The sequence below is a fragment of the Gopherus evgoodei genome, chromosome 3, assembly GCF_007399415.2.
Source record: "Gopherus evgoodei ecotype Sinaloan lineage chromosome 3, rGopEvg1_v1.p, whole genome shotgun sequence".
Classification (NCBI taxonomy): domain Eukaryota; kingdom Metazoa; phylum Chordata; order Testudines; family Testudinidae; genus Gopherus; species Gopherus evgoodei.
In genome coordinates, this window is record NC_044324.1 from 85551775 (window position 1) to 85574227 (window position 22453).

General features: G+C 41.1%; 1 protein-coding gene across 7 annotated transcripts in view; it reads right to left on the reverse strand.

Annotated features, from left to right (window-relative positions):
- USP45 (ubiquitin specific peptidase 45) overlaps positions 1 to 15854 on the reverse strand; it is a 93577-nt gene extending 77723 nt beyond the window's left edge. For 5 of the 7 annotated variants that reach the window (XR_003999548.1, XM_030555996.1, XM_030556002.1 and 2 more), the window contains exons 1-4: positions 14824 to 14895; positions 5572 to 5681; positions 4265 to 4434; positions 1697 to 1800 (exon numbers count right to left, since the gene is read on the reverse strand). Coding sequence is in view for 6 of the 7 variants with exons in the window: in XM_030555996.1 (XP_030411856.1) it covers positions 1697 to 1800; positions 4265 to 4434; positions 5572 to 5671 (374 nt within the window). In the remaining variant the exon portion in view is untranslated. Of the gene's footprint in view, positions 1 to 1696; positions 1801 to 4264; positions 4435 to 5571; positions 5682 to 14823; positions 14896 to 14934; positions 15039 to 15750 lie in introns of those variants that run through there. The other 2 variants (XM_030555997.1, XM_030555999.1) reach the window with 2 other exon arrangements.
- Positions 15855 to 22453: the final 6599 nt, after the last annotated feature.

The following is a 22453-nucleotide window of genomic DNA, read 5'->3' on the forward strand; positions in this document are numbered from 1 at the left end:
TCATTTAAGTTAAATGTAGGGCTGTCAAGCGATTAAAAAAATTAATCGCACTGCTAAACAATACTAGAATACCATTTATTTAAATATTTTTGGGTCTTTTCTACATTTTTAAATATATTGATTTCAGTTACAACACAGAATACACAGTGGACAGTGCTCACTTTATATTTATTTTTGATTACAAGTATTTGCACTGTAAAAAAACAAAATAGTATTTTTCAATCCACCTAATACAAGTACTGTAGTGCAATCTCTTTATCATGAAAGTTGAACTTACAAATGTAGACTTACGCACAAAAAACCTGCCTTCAAGCATTAAAACAATGTAAAATTTTAGAGCCTGCAAGTCCACTCAGTCCTACTTCTTGTTCAGCCAATTGCTCAGACAAACAAGTTTGTTTACAGTTGCAAGAGATAATGCTGTCTGCCTCTTGTTTACAATGTCATTTGAAAGTGAGAACAGGTGTTCGCATGGCACTCTTGTAGCCAGCGTCATAAGATAATTTACATGCCAGATGCGCTAAAGATTCATTTGTCTCTTCATGCTTCAACCATTATTCTAGGGGACATTCATCCATGCTGAAGACGGGTTCTGCTCAATAACAATCCAAAGCAGTGTGGATTGACGCATGTTCATTTTCATCATCTGAGTCAGATGCCACCAGCAGAAGGTGGATTTTCTTTTTTGGTGCTTTGTGTTCTGCAGTTTCTGCATCGAAGTGTTGCTCTTTTAAGTCTTCTGAAAGTATCCTACACACCTCGTCCCTCTCAGATTTTTGGAAGGCACTTCAGATTCTTAAATCTTGGGCCGAGTGCTGTAAATATCTTTAGAAAACTCACATTGAGACCTTCTTTGTGTTTTGTGAAATCTGCAGTGAAAGTGTTCTTAAAATGAACAACGTGCTGGGTCATCATCCAAGACTGCTATAACATGAAATATATGGCAGAATGTGGGTAAAACAGACAGGGGACATACAATTCTCCCACAAGGAGTTCAGTCACAAATTTAATTAACACTTTTTTAACGAGCGTCATCAGCATGGAAGCATGTCCTCTGGAATGGTGGCCGAAGCATGAAGGGGCATATGAATATTCAGCGTATCTCGCACATCTGTTCTCACTTTCTGGTGACATTGTAAATAAGAAGAGGGCAGCATTATCTCCTGTAAAGGTAAACAAACTTGTTTGTTTTAGTGATTGCCTTAACAAAAAGTAGGACTGACTGGACTTGTAGGCTCTGAAGTTTTAAATTGTTTCATTTTTGAGTGTAGTTATGTAACAATAAAAATTTACATTTGCAAGTTGCACTTTCACGACAAAGAGATTGCACTGCAATACTTATATGAGGTGAACTGAAAAATACTATTTCTTGTGTTTATCATTTTCACAGTGCAAATGTGTAATAAAAAATATGCACTTTGATTTCAATTACAACACAGAATATAATATCTATGAAAATGTAGAAAAACATCCAAAATATTTAATATATTTAAATTGGTCTTCTATTATTTAACACTGCAATTAAAACTGTGATTAATTGCAATTAATTTTTTTAACTGCGATTGATTTTTTTTTGAGTTATCACATGGGTTAACTGCGATTAACTGACTGCCCTACTTTTAAAAAGTCTTTTTAATATTGTGTGTGAGTGTATATAATATGTGCGCTACACAAATACTCCTATACACAATCTTACCATATGATCCATGTGCTGAGATTGATTACAATGCAATGAGGTTCTGTGCGAGCAGTTTGGAAATGTTTCAGAGAATGCTGGCCTTCGGAGTTTTGACTACAACCCTGAAAATATGAGATCATTAAGAAAAGGTTATATATATTATGCATATATTTCAACAAATCACTACAATATTTTACTTTACAAAACAGAACTAAAGATCATTTTCTTGAAAAAGAGGTAAAATCATCTAGAACTCCAAAAAGCAGGATTTTTACTGATTTACTTTACTGGTGCTTGCACTGATTTTAAGGCCAGAAAGGATCTTAGTGGTCACATAGTCCCACCTCCAGTATAACACAAGCAACAGGACTTCCCTGAATTAATTCCAGTTTAAACCAGAGCATATCTTTCAGAAAAACATTCAATCTTGATTTAAACATTTTCATTGATGGAGAATCCACCACAGCCAATGGTGAGGTGTTCCAGTAGTTAATTGCCCTCACTGTTAAAAACATATGCCTTATTGCGAGTCTGAATTTATCTACTTTCCCTGCTTCAAGCTCTCTCTCTGAATCAGGTAAAGCAGGGACTTGACCTGGGATATGGGAGAGACAGGTTAAGTCCCCTAATTGCCAGGCTATTGGCTTTTCTGGTGTGGGTCTTGCTCTAGTTTTTCCACAATAAACGTCAAAAGGTCTCAGTTTCACCCCAATACAGAGTAGGAAAAAGTTGTGAAATCTTTAAAATTTACAAGGGACAAAACATTTTTTTTCTGCCCAACTGTATTCACTGTGACAAGCACTCCAAAGTTTAGTTCTCACTTTTCAGAAAGAAACATTACTCACCTATGGCTAGAATTCATTGAGTAGATTGTCAGTACAGAGCAACGCTCTTGGGAAGCCCCAGAGCAGTTCAGTAAAGGACAAAACTCTCTGGAAAGCTTTGATCATAGGGTGCCAAGTAGACTTCTCCTGTAGCCGTGGAATGCTCAATGAGAAGTTATACAAGGATGGATGGCCCCCAATATACCCTCAATTCCTTCCATTTCCCAAGAATTCAGCGTAGACTCTGGAAAGTGAGGATAAGATTGGGAGAACATGCATCTGTACTGACAAACTACTCCATTACAGTGGAATAACTTCTCCTTTAGTACAGTCATTCAGTACAGATCTCCACTTTTGGGAGAGTAATAAGCAGTAATAACCATCTAAAGTGTTAGGATTAAGGAGATTAAATCGAACAGTGACTGTTTTCTTTTCTGAACTGCGATATCAGATTTAGAGGCCAGATCAAGAGTAATGTTATATAAACATAGGGATTGGGCTTCTGATAACAGTTCTACATATTTTAACAATAGGAATGTTATGGATATAAGCCATGGAGCTCTCCTTAGACCTTGTCAATTGTATCTCAATATTTGCTAACTAATAGTATGTTTTATAACTAAGGATACAATTTAGTCAAGCAGGTTACTTTACCAGACCTCTAGGACTTCGGCTTCAGCTGTCAGAGGCAAGGACTAAGCCAGGACTGTGCGCCTCCCTGCCCTCCCATGGTTGCGGCAGGACCCAGGGCTGTGCGCTCCCCTGCCCTTTGCAGCTTCAGCTGGAGCTAGGGCCGGAGCCGCTGCTGTGAAAGACAGCCCCTGTGCCCCGAGCAACACAAGCTACAGTGACCTAAGTGCTATTCATAGTGTCGCTATGCTGGCAGGAGACGCTCTCCCGTCAGCATAGAGTGTCTTCACCAGATGCACTTCAGCTGCACCAGCGTAGTCTTCACCAGATGCACTTCAGCTGCACCTGCCCATAGTCTGCCTGGAAAACACTAATGGCTTCTTCCATAAGCAAGGATGAGGCGTGAGACAAACATTTGTTAAATCTAAGTTTTGGGTTAGATCTGTCATCCTTCAGGAAGGGCAGTTCCTGCCACTGAACAGTCAACACAAGAGGGAGCTAGGGGGGCCAAAAATATACACAGCAAGTTCATAAATTCCAAGGTCAGAAGGAACCACTGTGATCATCTAGTCTGACCGCCTGACTAACACAGGACATAGAATTTCGCCAAAATAATTGAGAGAGCATATATTTTAGAAAAACATCCAATCCTGATTTTAACATTCTCCATGATGGAGAATCCACAACAACCCTTGGTGAATGGTTCCAATGGTTAATAACTCTCACTGTTAAAAATTACTTCTAGTCTCAAAGTCAAGAGACCAGAAGGAGTTCTGAACTGCTGTTCCGATGTCTAGAAAGAACAGTGGGTGTACCATGGGTAGGGTAGCATGCACACCTCCTTGCACAGACTTGTATGGAAAGTTTGTATAGCTCGAAGAGAAATCAACACCGTCCCCAGGAGTCTGAAACCTCTGGAAAACTCTAACTCTAGTGCAGTGCAGAGGCTTATCCCAAAAGCAGGTATCTGTGGTGATAACACTTTCCCTTTGGGCAGAATCCAATTGCTCCTGCCCAGAGTTCCACTGAAGCCAGTGAGACTCCATGCAGAAATAAGAATCTCCACTTGCAACTCTTTTCAGAGGATCAGGGTCTATATTTGTCTGTAAATTTACAATGCAAGTTTCTTTACCTGAGAGCCACATTTGAGGCACAGCCATATATCAGAAGGAATCACTGGATCACCATCATTTATTCGCCTTTCTTTTAAACATTCTGAACATATTGACCAAACATTCTGAGCTACTGCCCTCTTCACATGATGCACATCCACTGCTTGGCTTACATGCTGGCAGGTTAAACCTACAGAATAAGAGATACTCAGTCATTAGCCACAAAACTAAATATGAAACAGGAAATGTTCACTTCTTTCACAAAAGCCAGATTCAAGTTCATTTACAAGGATTCAAGCCTTCTTTAAAAAAAAAAAAAAAAAGCGCTGTAATAACACACCACATTTCATTTTACGCTAATCAGGTGGCACTCATTACTGTAAAAATGTGTTTAATACTGTGGAGGTTTAGCAAGCTTGCACACCATGCTTATTCAAGTTACAACTTAAGGGCTTTCAGACACAGCACTTCCTTCCAGAACCCTGCTCCAGCACAAAAGCTGATTATAGAGATTACTTTGAAGGTAACTATCAAAACTGACAGATCTAAATTGTAGCCTACCCTCAAGTTAACAAAATTTTGTAACTGTAAAACGTATTAGTTGTCTACTATTTACATAAATTACACCTTACAAAGACACTATCTAGCCATATCTATATAGTTTTTAAAGGCAAGACATAGCTCCAAGGACACGATAGTGTCCATTTTCTGATGCATCTGAAGAATTTTATTTCCATCTTTTTTAAAAGTACTATTTTTCCTACCAAAGAAAACACCAAAAAGCTACAAGCTGGTGACATAACCCAACAAATCTAAGATAAACCAAAGGACAAAATTACTAAACATTCATTTTCCTAACTTTTGGCAACACTGTTAACATTACTGAAGTGTGTGTGTGTGTGTGTGTGTGTGTGTGTGTGTGTGTGTGTGTGTGTGTGTGTGTGTGTGTGTGTGTGTGAGAGAGAGAGAGAGAGAGAGAAAGAGAAAGAGAAAGAGAAAGAGAATACAGGTAGTTTGGACAAGGAAGGACTTCCCTGTGTTTCAACTACATCACTGCACCACTGTCCTTACACCTGCCTCCTTAAAATGTTAATATAGCCAAACTATCCTCCTGTTCATTATTTTTTGCACCAATTCCCTGAGTGCAATGTAATGACAATTCATCACGCCAAGGATGTTTGATTGTAAGCATCTCTGTTGCTGCATTCAACCAACACGCAGTTCACGGTTCCCACATGTGTCTTCTGCTTTGTTGACTAATGAAAACCATATGGACACTGTTTTCCCTCCCTCACTCTGATTGCCAAATGTCACATAATTTATTTACCTGCAATGTCATCTGAAGAGTCTTCATCCTGAGGCCTGTTAGGCCTTTTGTTTCTCTTGTTTTTTTCAGGGTTAGCCCTCGATGGATCTTTTACCCGCATCTGTTACTTACTGGGAAAGGAAGGGAAAAAACACACATTACTTCACCTTCTATATAAATCCTTAGATTTGATTAAATATATTCTCAAAGCATGCAAGTAGCAAATCAAGTACTGAGAAAAACCGCAGTCCACAAAATACATACTTTATATAATAGATAAGCTTTCATTCAACTTCAGCTATTTTGTAGTGAGGAATACACACCGAGCAGTGTTGTCAGATAAGCTATTGAAACATGCAGAAACAAGAGGTAGCTGATTTCACAAATTGGAAAATAGTGTTACATATTGTTAGTCATAAAAAGACAATACGCTATAGTGCATCCATCATAGTTTAAAATAGTCGTTTTGTTAAAACGAGAAATATCTCCTTTTTCAAACACCAAATTGTCCATTTTGCACTTTTCATAAAAATGGTACAATATTTATTATCCATCTCTTCTTCTGATTTTAAGATAAGCAATAATAAATGTATTGATATAGAAATTTATCACATAAATAGCCAGTTTTCACAGGCTGCCCTTTTAATATTGGTTACATTTTATATCAGACAGGATAAACTTCCCATGAAGCACAATGGTAGTACAAGCTAACTAAGAATATAAGAATAGCTATAATTCATCAGACCAATGGCCTATCTAGCACTGTATCCTGTCTCTGACACAGCCATTGACAGATGCTTCAGAAGAAATTAACAAAACAGTGAATGATCCATCCCTTGTAGCCCAGTCCCAGCTTCTGGCAGCTGGAGGTTTAGGGACACTCGGAGCATGAGGCTGCATCAATAGCCATTGATGGATCTATCCTCCATGAATTTATCTAGTTCTTTTTTAATCCAGTTATACTTTTGGCCATCACAATGTCCCATGGCAATGAATTCTACAGGTTAACTCAGAATTCCACAAGCATAAATTCTATTTAGAAAAAGATGACATACTGTGGCACCATACAGTATTTACTCACATCACCACAATAATTCGCTAATACAGAAGCAAGTTAAACGGTACCAAATACAGGTGTACAAACCTAAAAATCTGTTTAAAAACACATTTAAGTCTTGGCAATACGTACAGATATTTTCCTTTCTCTCTTTCATTACACCAGTATTTCTCAAACTCTTGAAAGCTGAACCCCCTTTAGGAAAATGAAACCAGTCACTCCTCCTTCCTCAGTCCCCATTTAAGAATGGTCCCCATCCTATCCCCCACATTTACAGAACAAGGGCATTGTTTTTTGATTGCTCACTTCACTTGTAAAATGTTGAAAAATAAAGTCAAAAAAATTAGTACAGCAGTCTGAATTACACAGTCTTTGGCCTGGTCTACACTTAAAAATTAGATCGACCTAACTATGTCACTCAGGGCTGATCATTACAATTAGTTCAACCTCAAACCCAACAAAGACTTGGCTATGTCAATGGAATAATTCTTCCATCGACCTAGCTACTGCCACTCTGAAAAGTGGATCAACTACATAGACAGAAAAAAACCCTTCCATCTATGTAGGAAGCATCTGCACTACAATGTTCCAGCAGCACAGCTGCATCACCGTAACTGTGCTGCTGCAGAGTAGACATGCTCTACAGCAGGAGTTCTCAAACTGGCGGTCAGGACCCCTCGGGGGTCGCGAGGTTATTACATGGGGGGTCATGAGCTGTCAACCTCCACCCCAAACCCTGCTTTGCCTCTAGCATTTATAAAGGTGTTAAATATATTAAAAAGTGTTTTCAATTTATAAGGGGGGGGCACACTCAGAGGCTTGCTATGTGAAAGGGGTCATCAGTAAAAAAGTTTGAGAACCACTACTCTACAGCAAGTCAGCATCATGCGCTTCAATAGAGCCAACATCGACATTTCCATTATTTGGTTTGTTCAGCTAGGCAGGGAAGACCACAATTCACCCCATGTGGGGCACTTGTTTAACTAAACAAGGATGTCCCTTTTATGCTCATGAGCAGTCTCAATGAAAATTTCATGGAGATACTCTGCAATCCCTTCCCGAATATTTCTGGGGATGGTGGCTTGTTTCTTCTCCCACACCACATTGCAATGAGTTCTGCTGGCATCATCACAATAAACAGGCTAGCAAAACACGGCCCAAGCAAGCAGCTTCAGATTCTCTGTGTAGCAGCTAGATTCTCCAGTAGCAGTTAGATTCTCTGTGCCTTTGTCACACTCAGGAGTGAGAGGTATCACCAAAATCATCACTACCTGAGAAAATATTGGCAATATTTTAACTACACTTACCCCTATACTCATAACTATCTATGGATGCCCAGTGTCTAAACCTTCCATGTAGTAAACTACCTCCCTCTCTGTTAGGCCTTGCTCACCATGGCTTGAGCTGCACAGCAGTCCTGTAATGTATACCTTCAAGTCAGCAGCACTGCTATAGGTACTCACATGGCCCCATAGTATGCCAACATTTTTATGGCTGACTTAGAACAATGCTTCTTCAGCTCTCGTCCCCTAACACTCCTACTCTACTTGTGCTACACTGATGACATCTTCATCATCTGGATCCATGGAAAAGAAGCCCTTGAGGAATTCCACCATGATTTCAACAATTTCCATCCCACCATCAACTTCAGCATGGACCAGTCCACACAAGAGATCCACTTTCTGGACACTACAGTGCTAATAAGCGATGGTCACATAAACACCATCCTATACCAGAAACCTATACTTACCTACATGCCTCCAGATTTCATCCAGACCACACTACACTCATAGACTCATAGACTCTAGGACTGGAAGGGACCTCGAGAGGTCATCGAGTCCAGTCCCCTGCCCTCATGGCAGGACCAAATACTGTCTAGACCATCCCTGATAGACATTTATCTAACCTACTCTTAAATATCTCCAGCGATGGAGATTCCACAACTTCCCTAGGCAATCTATTCCAGTGTTTAACTACCCTGACAGTTAGGAACTTTTTCCTAATGTCCAACCTAAATCTCCCTTGCTGCAGTTTAAGCCCATTGCTTCTTGTTCTATCATTGGAGGCTAAGGTGAACAAGTTTTCTCCCTCCTCCTGATGACACCCTTTTAGATACCTGAAAACTGATATCAGGTCCCCTCTCAGTCTTCTCTTTTCCAAACTAAACAAACCCAATTCCTTCAGCCTTCCTTCATAGGTCATGTTCTCAAGACCTTTAATCATTCTTGTTGCTCTTCTCTGGACCCTCTCCAATTTCTCCACATCTTTCTTGAAATGCGGTGCCCAGAACTGGACACAATACTCCAGTTGAGGCCTAACCAGCGCAGAGTAAAGCGGAAGAATGACTTCTCGTGTCTTGTTTACAACACACCTGTTTATGCATCCCAGAATCACGTTTGCTTTTTTTGCAACAGTATCACACTGTTGACTCATATTAAGCTTGTGGTCCACTATGACCCCTAGATCTCTTTCTGCCATACTTCTTCCTAGACAGTCTCTTCCCACGATCCATTGTCTACAGTCAAGATCTACACATGATCTGAGCCAGAGGCCCGAGAAGCGATCGCATTTGCTCCAACCCCTCAGATAGAGACAAACACCTACAAGATCTCTATCAAGCGTTCTTACAACTACAGTACCCACCTGCTGAAGTGAAGAAACAAACTAACAGAGCCAGAAGAGTACCCAGAAGTCACTTACTATAGGACAGGCCCAACAAAGAAAGTAACAGAACACCACTAGCCATCACCTTCAGCCCCCAACTAAAACCTCTCCAGTGCATCATCAAGGATCTACAACTTATCCTGAAGAACGATCCCTCACTCTCACAGATCTTGGGGGACAGGACAGGCCTCGCTTAAAGACAGCCCCCCAACCTGAAGGAAATACTCACCAGCAACCACACAACACAAACACTAACCCAGGAACCTAGCCTTGCAACAAAGCCCATTGCTAACTCCGTCCATACATCTATTCAGGGGATACAATCATAGGACCTAATCACATCAGCCACGCTATTAGAGGCTCGTTCACCTGCACATCTACCAATGTGATATATGACATCATGTGCCAGCAATGCCCCTCTGCCATGTACACTGGCAAGAACAGACAGTCTCTATGCACAAGAACAAATGGACACAAGCCAGATATCAAGTATTATAACATTCAAAAACTAGTTGGAAAACACTTCAACGTCCCTGGTCACTTGATTACAGACCTAAAAGTAGCAGTTACTCAACAACAAAAAAACTTCAAAAACAGACTCCAACGAGAAACTGCAGAACTAGAGTTAATTTGCAAACTGGACACCATTAAATTAGGCTTAAATAAAGACTGGGAATGGATGAGTCATTACACAAACTAAAAACTATATCCCCATGTTAATTTTCCCCCTAATGTTACTCACACCTTCTTGTCAACTGTTGGAATGGGCCATCCTGATTATCACTACAAAAAAGTTTTTTTTCTCCCTCCTGCTGATAATAGCCCACTTTAAACAAATTAGTCTAATTAGAGTTGGTAGGGTAACACTCATTTTTTCATGTTCTCTGTATATATATCCTCCTACTGTATTTTCCACTGCATGCATCTGATAAAGTGGGCTTTAGCCCACGAAAGCTTATGCCCAAATAAATTTGTTAGTCAGGTGCCACAAGTACTCCTCATACTTTTCACAAACCAATCACTCTATCTCTGACCTATCTGTCCTCATCCTCAAATGAACCTGCACAACACTTTCAAAGGATGAGCCCAGGATCTTAGATTCTTAACTGTGCTAGACACTAAAAATTATGGACTGACCACACACTCGATTTATGGATTATTACAACAATCCCTAACCCCTTCTTTTTGTCCTATGACTGCAGGTGTTAATTGGCCACTCTACCTTGAATGATACTACTAAACAATGGCAACTACTAAACAATCTCTTCCACCTTCAATTTAGCTGTGATGCTCAGAGTACCTTTCCCAGATCTGAAGAAGAGCTCTGTGTGGCTCGAAAGCCCTCATCAACAGAAGTAGGTCCAATAAAAGATATTACGTCATCCACCTTATCTCTTTAATATCCTTGGACTCACATGGCCACAATTACACTGCATATTTCACTACTGTGCATTTTAGATTGTGTGTTTATCCCAAATTGATTTCTCTCCCCCGCACAGGCACCACAAGCACTAACTGCTCCCTATCCAGCTGCCAAAAAGCTCAACAATTATGATGCAGTTTTATATTGCCAATACTGTAAAGAAATCATTGCAATACACTGAAAATGTGGAGACAGCATTGTGAAGAGAAATTGAATATAAAAACAAGTAACACAGGGCTACTGTACTGATTAAATGAAGCTGCTGCAGAACTTCCAGCACCAGGTTGCCACAGAAACCATAGGTCCTTGCACAGAATTTAGGTACAGCTTGGCTCAGAGCACATGGAGCCTTTATCATATAGCATCCAGAGACCAAAATGTTCTGTAGCTGTATTTGGAGGAAAGGTCCTAATGCATTTCCTCAAATCTGCCAAAGTACAAAAGGAATATATTCCTGTGGGCTGGTGGTGCCAAATCAACACATCTTCTGCAAGTATTGCAGAACTGTAGCACATTCTGATGTACGCAGCAAGTAGAAATGTTTGGGTGACTTTTCATAGCTACCTGTGGCATTTTGGCTGGTTCATTGCTGGATGAAATGTTATCCAATCAGAGCAAGAACGGCATTCATCATTGCTAGCAACTGGGCAAGTCATCAATCAGTAGTTTAGGACTTTCACTGCCGTGACAGCCATGAAAGCCTTTTGAGCAAACAAATACCCACTGCCTGCTAGAGCAATAAAAGGAACAGAACTACTGACTGGTAGTGGCAGGAACATTTCTTTCATTGGAGCCTGTCATTTGAAATTCTAGTAGTGTCAAATCCATGATCTTCTGGCCCAAAGACACATCACACACCATGACTGGAGCTCATAGTCCACTACTGACATTACATTACAGTCCTAGAAGGGTGACTGTATTTTGGACGAGACGTTAAACAGACATGGCTGCCTCTCTCTCACAGCTTTCCACATAACAGTTAAAGATTCGATAGCACTTTTGACTTTCATCTACCACTATTTACCCATTCTCATGGTTTAAAACCTATGTGATTCTCCTCAGATTCCTCATCCTGTTCTTTATTTTGTGATTTCTTATGTTTCACAGAAATCGGATTTGCCAGTGACAGTATTCATGAGCTATTTTTTGACTGAAATATACTATGCCAAAAGTTGCCAAAATCTTGTTACTGAGTGTAGATAAGTATTTTTAGACTAATGGCTAGGGTATTTTATGTCAGACTGACACCACTGTCAACATACAGTTTCATGAAGCCAAAGTAAATTAACCTACCTCCCACCCACCCACCCATAAAAAGAAAAGGAAAATGCTAAGATAACAGAGGGTGAAACTAGTTCACTGGATGTGTATTGTGGTCTAATTTGGATTTTGCTAGAATAGTCATAGAACATAAATACTCCTGAGATAACAGGGCAAGGGCATATCTTCACTAGCAATGGTAAAGCACTTAAACATGGCTGTGTAGTCACAGCTATTAAAAAAACAAACAAACAAAAAAAACAACAAACACTTCCACAAGGGAAATAGCTCTGGTGCACTGTCTACACTAGCACTTTACAGCGCTGAAACTTTCTCGCTCAAGGGTGTGAAAAACACACCCCTGAGCGCTGCAAGTTTCAGTGCTGTAAAGTGCCAGTGTAGACAAATCCTTAGAATTGTGGTTGTGGAATTACAATTCTGTGACTCACAAGAGGCTGCACATCAAGCTGAAGGACTGACAGCCAGAAAATCACGAATGCCAACATCTGCTATGACACTTGAACTCACTGTGTGGCCCTGAGCAAGTCATCTAACTAACCACTGTTTTCCTATTTGTAGAGAGAATATTTACCTACCTGACAAAAATCAGTTAATGACAGTAATGGAATCAGAAATGTCAAGTGCTATGAAAAGCATATGTATTAGTGCTATTTCTCAGAAAGTCAAAGACTAGTTGCCGAGAGCATAAGATTACATCCAATTTTCTGTTTTACATACCGGAATGCCTCAATTTGTTTTTATGACACATGTCAATCCCAGATCAAGGAAAACTTGTTCTGCTTTAGACATTACCAGCAAAACCCAAAAGACAGATGCCGTACAGATGCCACAGAACTCAAGGGGAAACAAATCTACAGAATACCAGTTTTACAGTATTTCCTGAAGAAATCTGACAAAAATATTTACAAATGGAGTAAATTACAGAGTAACTTCATAAGGCATATTGTGCAACTGGCCTAGCATATAGGTGCCTCCACTTCAAGAGCTAAAAAGAGCTTTTTTTGAAGGACTGCATTTCAGCACCTCATGTGAAATTATATGATACTTGTAGAAAAGCTGAGCAATGCAATAGATACAGTTTAAACTGCTCATCCTTGCTAGTCAAATTATTTTGCACAAAATTAATTTTAAGAAGTTGCTTATTTGTGTCTATAGGACACATGAATCATGTTCATCAATTTGATGTAGTTAACTGCAAGATAAAGTGGATGCTGCTCTAAAACCTGGAACCAAAATTAAAACAATTTTTGCTGAAATACAGCATTTAGAGCTGCACTGGTGATTCTAATGTACTAAATATCAAACTAATTAACAGTCTCTTCTTTGGATTTTCCTCCAATCACCACCATCAGCTCTCAAACTTCAAATAAGATAAAAAATTTATGTACTTCAGGAATTTGTGTTAAGGGGTTTTAACAGGTTACAAGAGGCATGCTGAACACTATTACTTAATCCTTCCCTCTCTCCCTCCCTCCCAGAAGAATGGCTCCAGAGCAATTCCATGGAGGCTGTGGGATCGGATCGCAAGCATGGCAAATGCTAGGATGTCAGAGAAGTATGTGAATCAGCTCTGACAGCAATGGGCATCATGAACCATGAAAGAAAATCAAATTTTAAATAAGTGCATTGACTTTCTGTTAACTTGACTAACATAAAGTGAATGTAATTTTCTTAATTAAATCTGTAGTCCACATTTTAATCCAACAAATCGTGACACTAATGTTCCATTATTATTAGACAATTAACTGAGAAATTACTTCAAAGTCAAGTGCATTTTCCCATTTTGCTATTTTTGTTGTACTCTATTTCTTAAATAACTAAACCTCAATTAAGTCATCTTAGGCAATTAGAAGAAAAAACCCACAAAACACAAAAGTTACACTCTTCCAAATATTATTACAAATAAAAAGTGTTAAGACAGGAAACTGAGTTTCATACGGCCTTTCTTAAAACACATCTACGGAATTTTTTTCTCCATAGGGGACTGCAAAGAGTCCAAAGTCTTACACTATGAAACCTACTTCTTCATCCTTCTCCCCACCCTAGCAGTGCCTGTGTGGCAATGAGACAATACACAACAGCAGAATGATCAGTTAAAAGTAACATGCACTTTGGTTTCCTGTAACTTCATTCCTGGGATTTGACGTTTTTGAAGATGGGACGCTCCTTGGGACACAAGACATGTGAAAAACCCACACCCTGAAAGACACATAGCTGTACTATCTAGAGAACAGAGCAGACAACGTCAGGTGGAGGGAAGCAGTCTCCCACCCACCTAGCTACCAGCTCTTGGCGAGGTGGATTAACTACACCCGAATGTCTGCGCCGCAGTGCAAATGTGCTGCTGTAGCGCTTCTAGAGCAGCCATGTCACTGGTACAAACCCAGCCCAGTTTGGTAGCCAGACAAGTCACCATCTGATGGCGGCTCAGGTGAAATACTATGAACTACGTCTGACGGGCCCCAAGCACCCAGTGTGGCCAAGTGCCCAGCCTGCAAAAGGCACTCCTGGGTCAGGCCCCAGCCCGGCCCCCAAGGGCTGAATAATCCGCCCTATTGCTCTAGCGCGGCAGGGTCGAGCGGGCCCCCGAAGCCAGCCAGCACCTGGGCCCCAGCCCACGTGTGTGGAGGGGCAGGAGCGGGTCATGGTGCCTGCGGGCCAGCAGGAGCAGCGGCCTGGCCGAGCCCCTGGCCCGGAGAGGGGCAGGCCGCTGCTGGCCCCAGGGAAAATGCAGCCCGAGAGCCGGGCCCCGAGGCGGCCACCTCCCCCTCGGGGCTTCCCCCGAGCAGGCGGGTCGCAGCTACCCCCGCCCGGCCCCCGCGTCGCTCGGCCGCGGCCCCTCACTCACGGGCTTCTCCCCGACACGCAGGCGGCGGCAGCAGAAAGCGGCGGAAGAAGCTGGGCCTTGGCCAGGGCCGCGCCTTCCCGTCCCGCCCCCGGCCGCGCCGCTCAGACCCACCTTCCGGATCCCCGGCCCCTGCGCCGCAGTGCGGGAGAGAAGGCGGGCGCTGCTGCTACCGGCCCAGGAGCAAGCCCAGTGCAGCTGCGGCACAGAGCCCTTGGGCTCTTCTGACCTGGGCACAAGTGAGTGCAGGGCCCCCTCCAGCCAGGCGGCAGCGAGGCCCAGCCACATATAAAGCTATCCCGGGTCACGGTAAAGTCCCCCCATACAATTAGACTTAGCCACCTATTAGTAACATATCATAAAATCCCTCTGTTCAATCAGACCAAGGCAGTTTCCTTCAGTCATGAAAAAATCCCCATGCAATGAGATTGATGAATATATAAACCTATTCCCGAATCAGGATACCCCCCCCCCACACACACACACACCTCAGGCTAGATATTAACCTATCCCTGAATCAAGATCTCCCCTGGCCCCCAGCAGTGAGACCAAGCCAGGTATTAACCCATCACTGAGCCACACCAAAGCCCCCATGCTGCAAGGGGAACTCCTGAACCACACAGCAAAGCAGCACTGCTGCTGCAAGAGCACTTTTTTAGGCATTTCTCTCTGCTCCCAAATCCCTAAAGAGCAGCTGCAGTTCCCTGTGAACTTCTCCTGGCCTGGGTCTCCACAAGGCACTGCTACTCCTCATGGTTCGCCTCCATTTAACCAGGCTTCAGTCCTTCGTGGCTGCGCAGAGGGGTATTGCAAGAACCCAAGACCAAGGCCTTGTCTACACTGGGGGGAGGGCGGAGTGTCGATGTAAGAGATGCAACTTCAGCTAGGAGAATAGCATAGCTGAAGTCAATGTATCTTATTCTGACTTACCTTCCATCCTCATGGTGCAGGATTGATGGCCGTGGTTCCCCCGTCAACTCCGCTTCCGCCTCTCACCCCGGTGGAGTTTCAGAATCCACAGGGAGCGCGTTTGGGGATTGATTTATCGTGTCTAGACAAGACACGATAAATCAATCCCCAATAGATCGAACGCTACCTGCCAATCTGGCGGGTAGTGTGGACACACCCCAACTCTTCTTAAAAACTCTTGAGTTCTCATCCTGCTTTTTACCACTGACTTGCTGGGGGGGGCTTGGGTAAACCCCCCTTATCACAAGTGCCAAGTCAACCCTGGCATAACTCTATTAATTAAAGTCAATGGCATTACAGCAGGGTTAGCCTCATGTCTTAGTTATGTCCGTCCTCTGGAAAATGGGGATAATACATAAGTAACTACTTCACATCAGTATTAAAAGGACCACGCTTTTGAAGTAGGGTGAAGTCTGCTTATGCCTGTGTTGAATTTGGCTGGGAAAGGACGATACTGTAAGGCCCTAATTTTGTAAGCCATTATGTTTGGCTAAGTCTACACTAAGGACCGTACAGCGGCACAGTTGGTCTCCTGTGTAGTCTAATTATGCCGGCCGGAGAGAGCTCTCCCACCGGCATAATTAAACTACCCCCAATGAATGGCAGTAGCTATGCCAGCAGGAGATGTTTTCCAGCAGACATAGTGCTGTTCACACGGGCACTTTTGTCAGTTAAACTTATCAGTCAGGAGTGTGTTTTTTCACACCTCTGACAAAAAAAAGTTTTGCCAACAAAAGTAATAGTGTAGACAAAGCCTTCGTGAAGACTCCTAAGTGGAACAAATTGCAGGATCTGGGGCTTAGAATGTAAGCTTTTGTCCTTGTATGTGTTTGTTCAGGGTTTACCACAACCTGGCTCAAATTCTGATTGGGGCCTTTAAGTGCTACTGTATCATAAATGTTAAATAATGGTAACTGTAAGTGCTATGGGCAGGAGGACTGCTCCCCTCTCCCACTGAGGAGACTAGCTGTGGCTTCATCTCCTCTGACTCTCTACCCTGAGCACTTTGGAAAAGCTGCTAGTTCCATCAGTCCTATTTCTGCCAGTATTTTGTTTATATATGGTCCTGTCGTTATCTGTAAAATGAAGACAATAAATGAATCAGTCAGAATATATCATACGCATATGCATTCCATATAATAAATACTCTCTCATATTTTATTATTTTAAAGTCTGAATTTTATCAGTATAGAATTGTACATTGTTTGGGTTGTTTTACTAAAGGTATTTTAAATGAGGAATTATAGAAGTATTTTATTCTTACTCATACCATGTTAAAGCCAAAAAACATCGAAAACTGCAACCGATCTTTATATTTTTAATCCTTGCCTCTAAAAGACAAATTTGCAAATGTCTGTCAAAAAGAACGCCATATGGAAAGGCTAGCAGAAGGGCAACTAGTGAACCAGCTATATGTGCCAGTTTCAATTTGTCATACTTTTCATTTCTGGAAAATGCTTTATCCTTGTTTTGAGCATAAAAACTCTCATAAAGGAACAAGTTAACAATAAATTTCTCAAAATACTTCCTTTGTGAACAGAAAAGAAACAATATGCCTCTATACGCGTAACTCCATGTATGGAGGGGAAAAGGCAAACACCCATAAAGTTATATTAAATTATTTTAAAGGATTGGTAATTTTAGCAATAATCCAACACTAAAGAATCCCCAATAACAACATCATTGGTTACAAAAAACATACTGAAATATCTTGAAGCTACAGATGCATCAAAATAATCTTTTCCTTAATACAAGTAATTATAGAAAATGTTGGTTATATAAGCCTCAGTCCTGAAAAGATTTACACACACACTTAACTTTACACACCAGGACTCACATGCATAAAGTTAAGCATATGCATACAGGCTTGCCATTAGAGAATTTGGGCCTTAGGTATGAAATACTGGTTTAAAACAGACATTGTGTAGATTGCCACTCCCTCCCTCACTCCAAATGGCAGCCTGATCTTTAAAGTGAATCCCTATAATACAAGGCAGATAATAGACTTAAAATACTAGAGCACAAGTGGTAGACACATAAATGACATTATTTCTACCTCAGGAACATACAATCAAATTAAAATGTACACAGTCTTCAGACATAAATAGTAATATAGATATTGACTGTGAAATAAACTCCAGAAGCCAGATACTGCCCTCAGTTACACCATACAATCCCACTTACATATATAGTTGTAAATTTTCAGGGATAGCTTTTCTGAGTGCTAGGTTTGGTCCCTAAGTTATGTTTACTTTTGTATTTATCAGATTTTTTAAAAATTACTATTTAAAGTCTTTGATGCTTTTGGAGTATTTGAGACATCTATGGAAGCTTCCTTTACTTAATTATGTAGCAAAAACTGTACAGTATATGCTGACTCGCTTGAGACTGAAGACTGGCTGAGTTCACAAATTTCATATATAAACTTGATGGTGCTACATATGCAGTGATAAATCTTTTGTGTAATTCATGTACCTCGGCTGCTGAACTCAGATATCTGGGGTGAAAAATGTCCATTGATATCCATGAGTCTAGGATTTCACCCCTGATTTTCATAAGATCCTGCTTTTTACCTAATTTTACAAATAGATTTCCTGGCAATAGGAGGTCAAGTGAAATTTGCCCAAGATCACACACAGAATGAGTAACTTAGACCTGTTATGCTTGTGTTTAACCACACGAGTAGTCTCATTAATGTTAATACACTACTCACATGTGTAAAGTTAAGCACATGTGCAAGTCTTTGTAGGATTAGTTTTAACAGATTTTGATCCTGAGAGCTTTGTAAAGATTTACCATGTTTAACTTTGCAGGATCAAGATCAAGGCCAGTCAGAAAATTCTGCAATTTGGAGCATAGCTGGTAATAAGGGACTTTGATAATATTCTGTGATGGTCATTTATCAGTATGACTATTTTGATTTTCCTTGTTAATTTTCAGGTCTTTTCACTCAAAATAAGAGCTTTATGGAACTTATCTGGGTTAGAAGATATTAGAACTCTCCATAACAGCAAACACTGTAGCAGTTTACAGCAAGGACCATACTTTTGTTGTATGTTTCTGCACAATGATGCTGCAGCTTCTGAGCACTACCACACTACAAATACATAATAATTCTTAACAATTATTCCATGTGAGCTATAAAGAGGGTGGTATAGCTCCCTCTAAAGAGAAAACTAGAAAGTTGACTGGGTACCTTACCGAAACATATATATGTCCCCTGCCCCAAAAACCTTACAATTGAATGCCCCAATCATATAAGTGGATCTGTGTTGGTGGACCCCTGTGTCCACGCAGAGCCCTATTTAAATCAGTGGGACTTCCTGCAGGCACAAGACTTCTGTGCAGAGCCAATCATAGGATCAGGTACTAAGTTCAAATATGATACAAGTGGGAATCCTAGATAGCTGAAAGGGAGATTGGTAGAAGAAAGACAAAGGTATGATAACATTGTTATTTAGCCATAAGTAATAATCACTATTAAGAAAAAATAGATGTAAAATATATATTAAATGTAGGAGGTAGAGTGCTTTGTTAACCCAGTCTCTAATAAGTAGCATGTGACAGAATTACATCAATGAGAAAGGAAAAAAAAACCAGATGGTTCTAAACTTTTTAGATATGACTTTCTGGAACCATCCTAAATTGTGCCTGGCATTACTGGTAGTAATGGTAATTACTGTGATAGAAGTGAAACTGCTTTGTAATAATTTATGAACATTGTATATTGACCAGATTATAGGGATGTTTACTGTATGAATACATTGGTTTAATTTAATGGGGGGTTATCAGGAAAAACAAGCAGGAAGGAAAACAGTGGCTCAGGATAAGCCACTTCTCAGCAAACACTTGAGGGTGGATGGGAGACTGGAAAAGAGTGGATGAGAACTGGAAAAGGCCTGGAAACCAGAGGAACAAAAACAAAACAAAACCTGTGGCAGGGTAGATCCTGTCAAAGAAGGGGTATATGTTGGGGAGTTGTTTGGGGTAACTATACAGATACACAGAACCATCAGGGGTGTCTGGAGAAACTAGGCTCACGCATCCGACGAAGTGGGTATTCACCCATGAAAGCTCATGTTCCAATACGTCAGTTAGTCTATAAGGTGTCACAGGACTCTTTGCTGCTTTTACAGATCCAGACTAACACAGCTACCCCTCTGATTCTAGACTTGCCTAGGTCACCAGTACTAGATGGTAGGACTTTAGATAAAATAGAAGTGTGTAGACTGTCCTAAAATCCTTTTTCTCTAAGTGCTTTGTTCCCACTATTAAACAATACTCTGGTTTTAAGACGGCTGTCTGGCCTCAGAATCCTGAACAGAACTACAGGTTCCAAACCCAACTGGAACTGCTTGGTAAACATAATTGACTGCAGTGTACTGTAGCTCAAAGTCTGGTCCAAGAGTGGAATTCTACCTCAGGAGAAGTAAGACACAAGACCTGACACTGGAGGAGGTGCACTCTGTGAGACCGGAAAAGGGACAGAGATACAGTTACGCTGTATTCATGAAAAACCTATTCACCTAATTGTAGATTGCTTAAAAATGTAATGATGTAGTATACTTCTGGTTTCAAGCAAATTCAATTACATTTTGATTTATTTTTTCTTTAGTGTGATTAGAAATCATACTGTTTATGTAAATTACATGTTTAAAATTATACAAGACTTTAGTCACAGAACTACAATGCAACCCTGCTTTTTCAACAGCTGCTGCTGATGGGCCAGATTCCGATCTCAGTTGCAGCAGTGCAAATCTGGAGTAATCCCACTGAACTAAAAAACTAATTGGGATTTACACAGGTGTAAATGAAATCAGAATATGGCCATTTTTTGTACTCATGCTAAATGCAGAACTTAAAATCTCCATGGAGATGGTGGTGGCTTTGTTTTCAGACATGGCACTAGGTTTAAGCCATTTTAACACTGAAAAGAAGAAACTGAATATAGAGTTACTATTAGCAAGCAAAACAATGTTGAGTCACAGTTAAGGTTACTGCAGGACACATCCCATCCCACCCAAAACCTTAAATGTATGGAAATAAGAAATTAGGGGGGAAAATTTGTGCCTTCTCTTCCACTTTTATATTAACACACTCCAGTGCTCCATAATGCTTTGACTTCCATCTCCAACAGATACCCAAAAACAATACATCCCCCAACTTCATCAGATTTACACTGTAAGGCAAAACCTTAACAGTTATTTCATATGCTCAGCGCTTTTATATCAAGAGATCAGCACATCTGCCTGTCGCATTCCATCCATCCGGGAAATTTATTTGCCTTAATTTTGCCAAGGTTGCTGTTGCTGGTGTTGATACGTGGGCAGAGTTGGCATCGAGGTTTGTTGCATAGATTGGTTCCTGAGTTAGAGTTGTTATGGTGTGATGTGTGGTGACTGGTGAGAATATGCTTAAGGTTGGTGGGTTTTCACAATATATTCTCACCAGCAACCACACACCACACCATAACAATTCTAACTCTAACTCAGGAACCAATCCATGCAACAAACCTCAATGCCAACTCTGCCCACATATCAACACCAGCAACACCATCACAGGACCAAACCAGATCAGCTACAAGATCACTGGTTCATTCACCTGCACGTCCACCAATGCTATGTATATTGGCCAAACTGGACAGTCACTATGTAAAAGGATAAATGGACACAAGTCAGATATCAGGAATGGCAATATACAAAAACCTGTAGGAGAACACTTCAACCTTCCTGGACACACAATAGCAGATGTAAAGGTAGCCATCTTACAGCAAAAAAACTTCAGGACCAGACTCCAAAGAGAAACTGCTGAGCTTCAGTTCATTTGCAAATTTGACACCATCTGATCAGGATTAAACAAAGACTGTGAATGGCTTGCCAACTACAAAAGCAGTTTCTCCTCCCTTGGTGTTCACACCTCAGCTGATAGCAGAGAACCTCACCCTCCCTGACTGAACTAACCTCCTTATCTCTAGACTGATTCTTGCCTGAATATTTATACCTGTCTCTGGAAATTTCCATTGCATGCGTCTGATGAAGTGGGTATTCACCCAGGAAAGCTCATGCTCTAATACATCTGTTAGTCTTAAAGGTGCCACAGGACTCTCTGTTGCTTTTTACAGATCCAGGCTAACACGGCTACCCCTCTGATAGTGAGAGTCTGTCTACCTAGGCCACGTCCAGACTAGGAATTAAAATTGATTTTAGATACGCAACTTCAGCTACGAGAATAATGTAGCTGAAGTCGAATTTCTAAAATCGAGGTACTCACCAGTCTGGACGGCGCTGCATCGATGTCCGCGGCTCTCCGTGTCGATTCCGGAACTCCGTTCGGATTGATGGAGTTCCGGAATCGATGTAAGCGCGCTCGGGGATCGATACACCGCGTCCAGACTAGACGCAATATATCGATCCCCGAGCAATCGATTTTAACCCGCCGATGCCGCGGGTTAGTCTGGACGAGGGCCTAGGCTGGAAATTGGGAGGTACTCTCCCAGCTGCAGTGTAGACATACCCAAAATGGATGACCTGCATGCTCAAGGAAATTGCTCTTTTTCCCCTCAGTCTTGGAATCAGATTTGTGCAGATTTGATTGTAGTACTGGTGACTTAAATTTGAGTTGTCTTAAATAAGTTGTTTTATTCTTTTGGGGAGGGGAGCTGTGT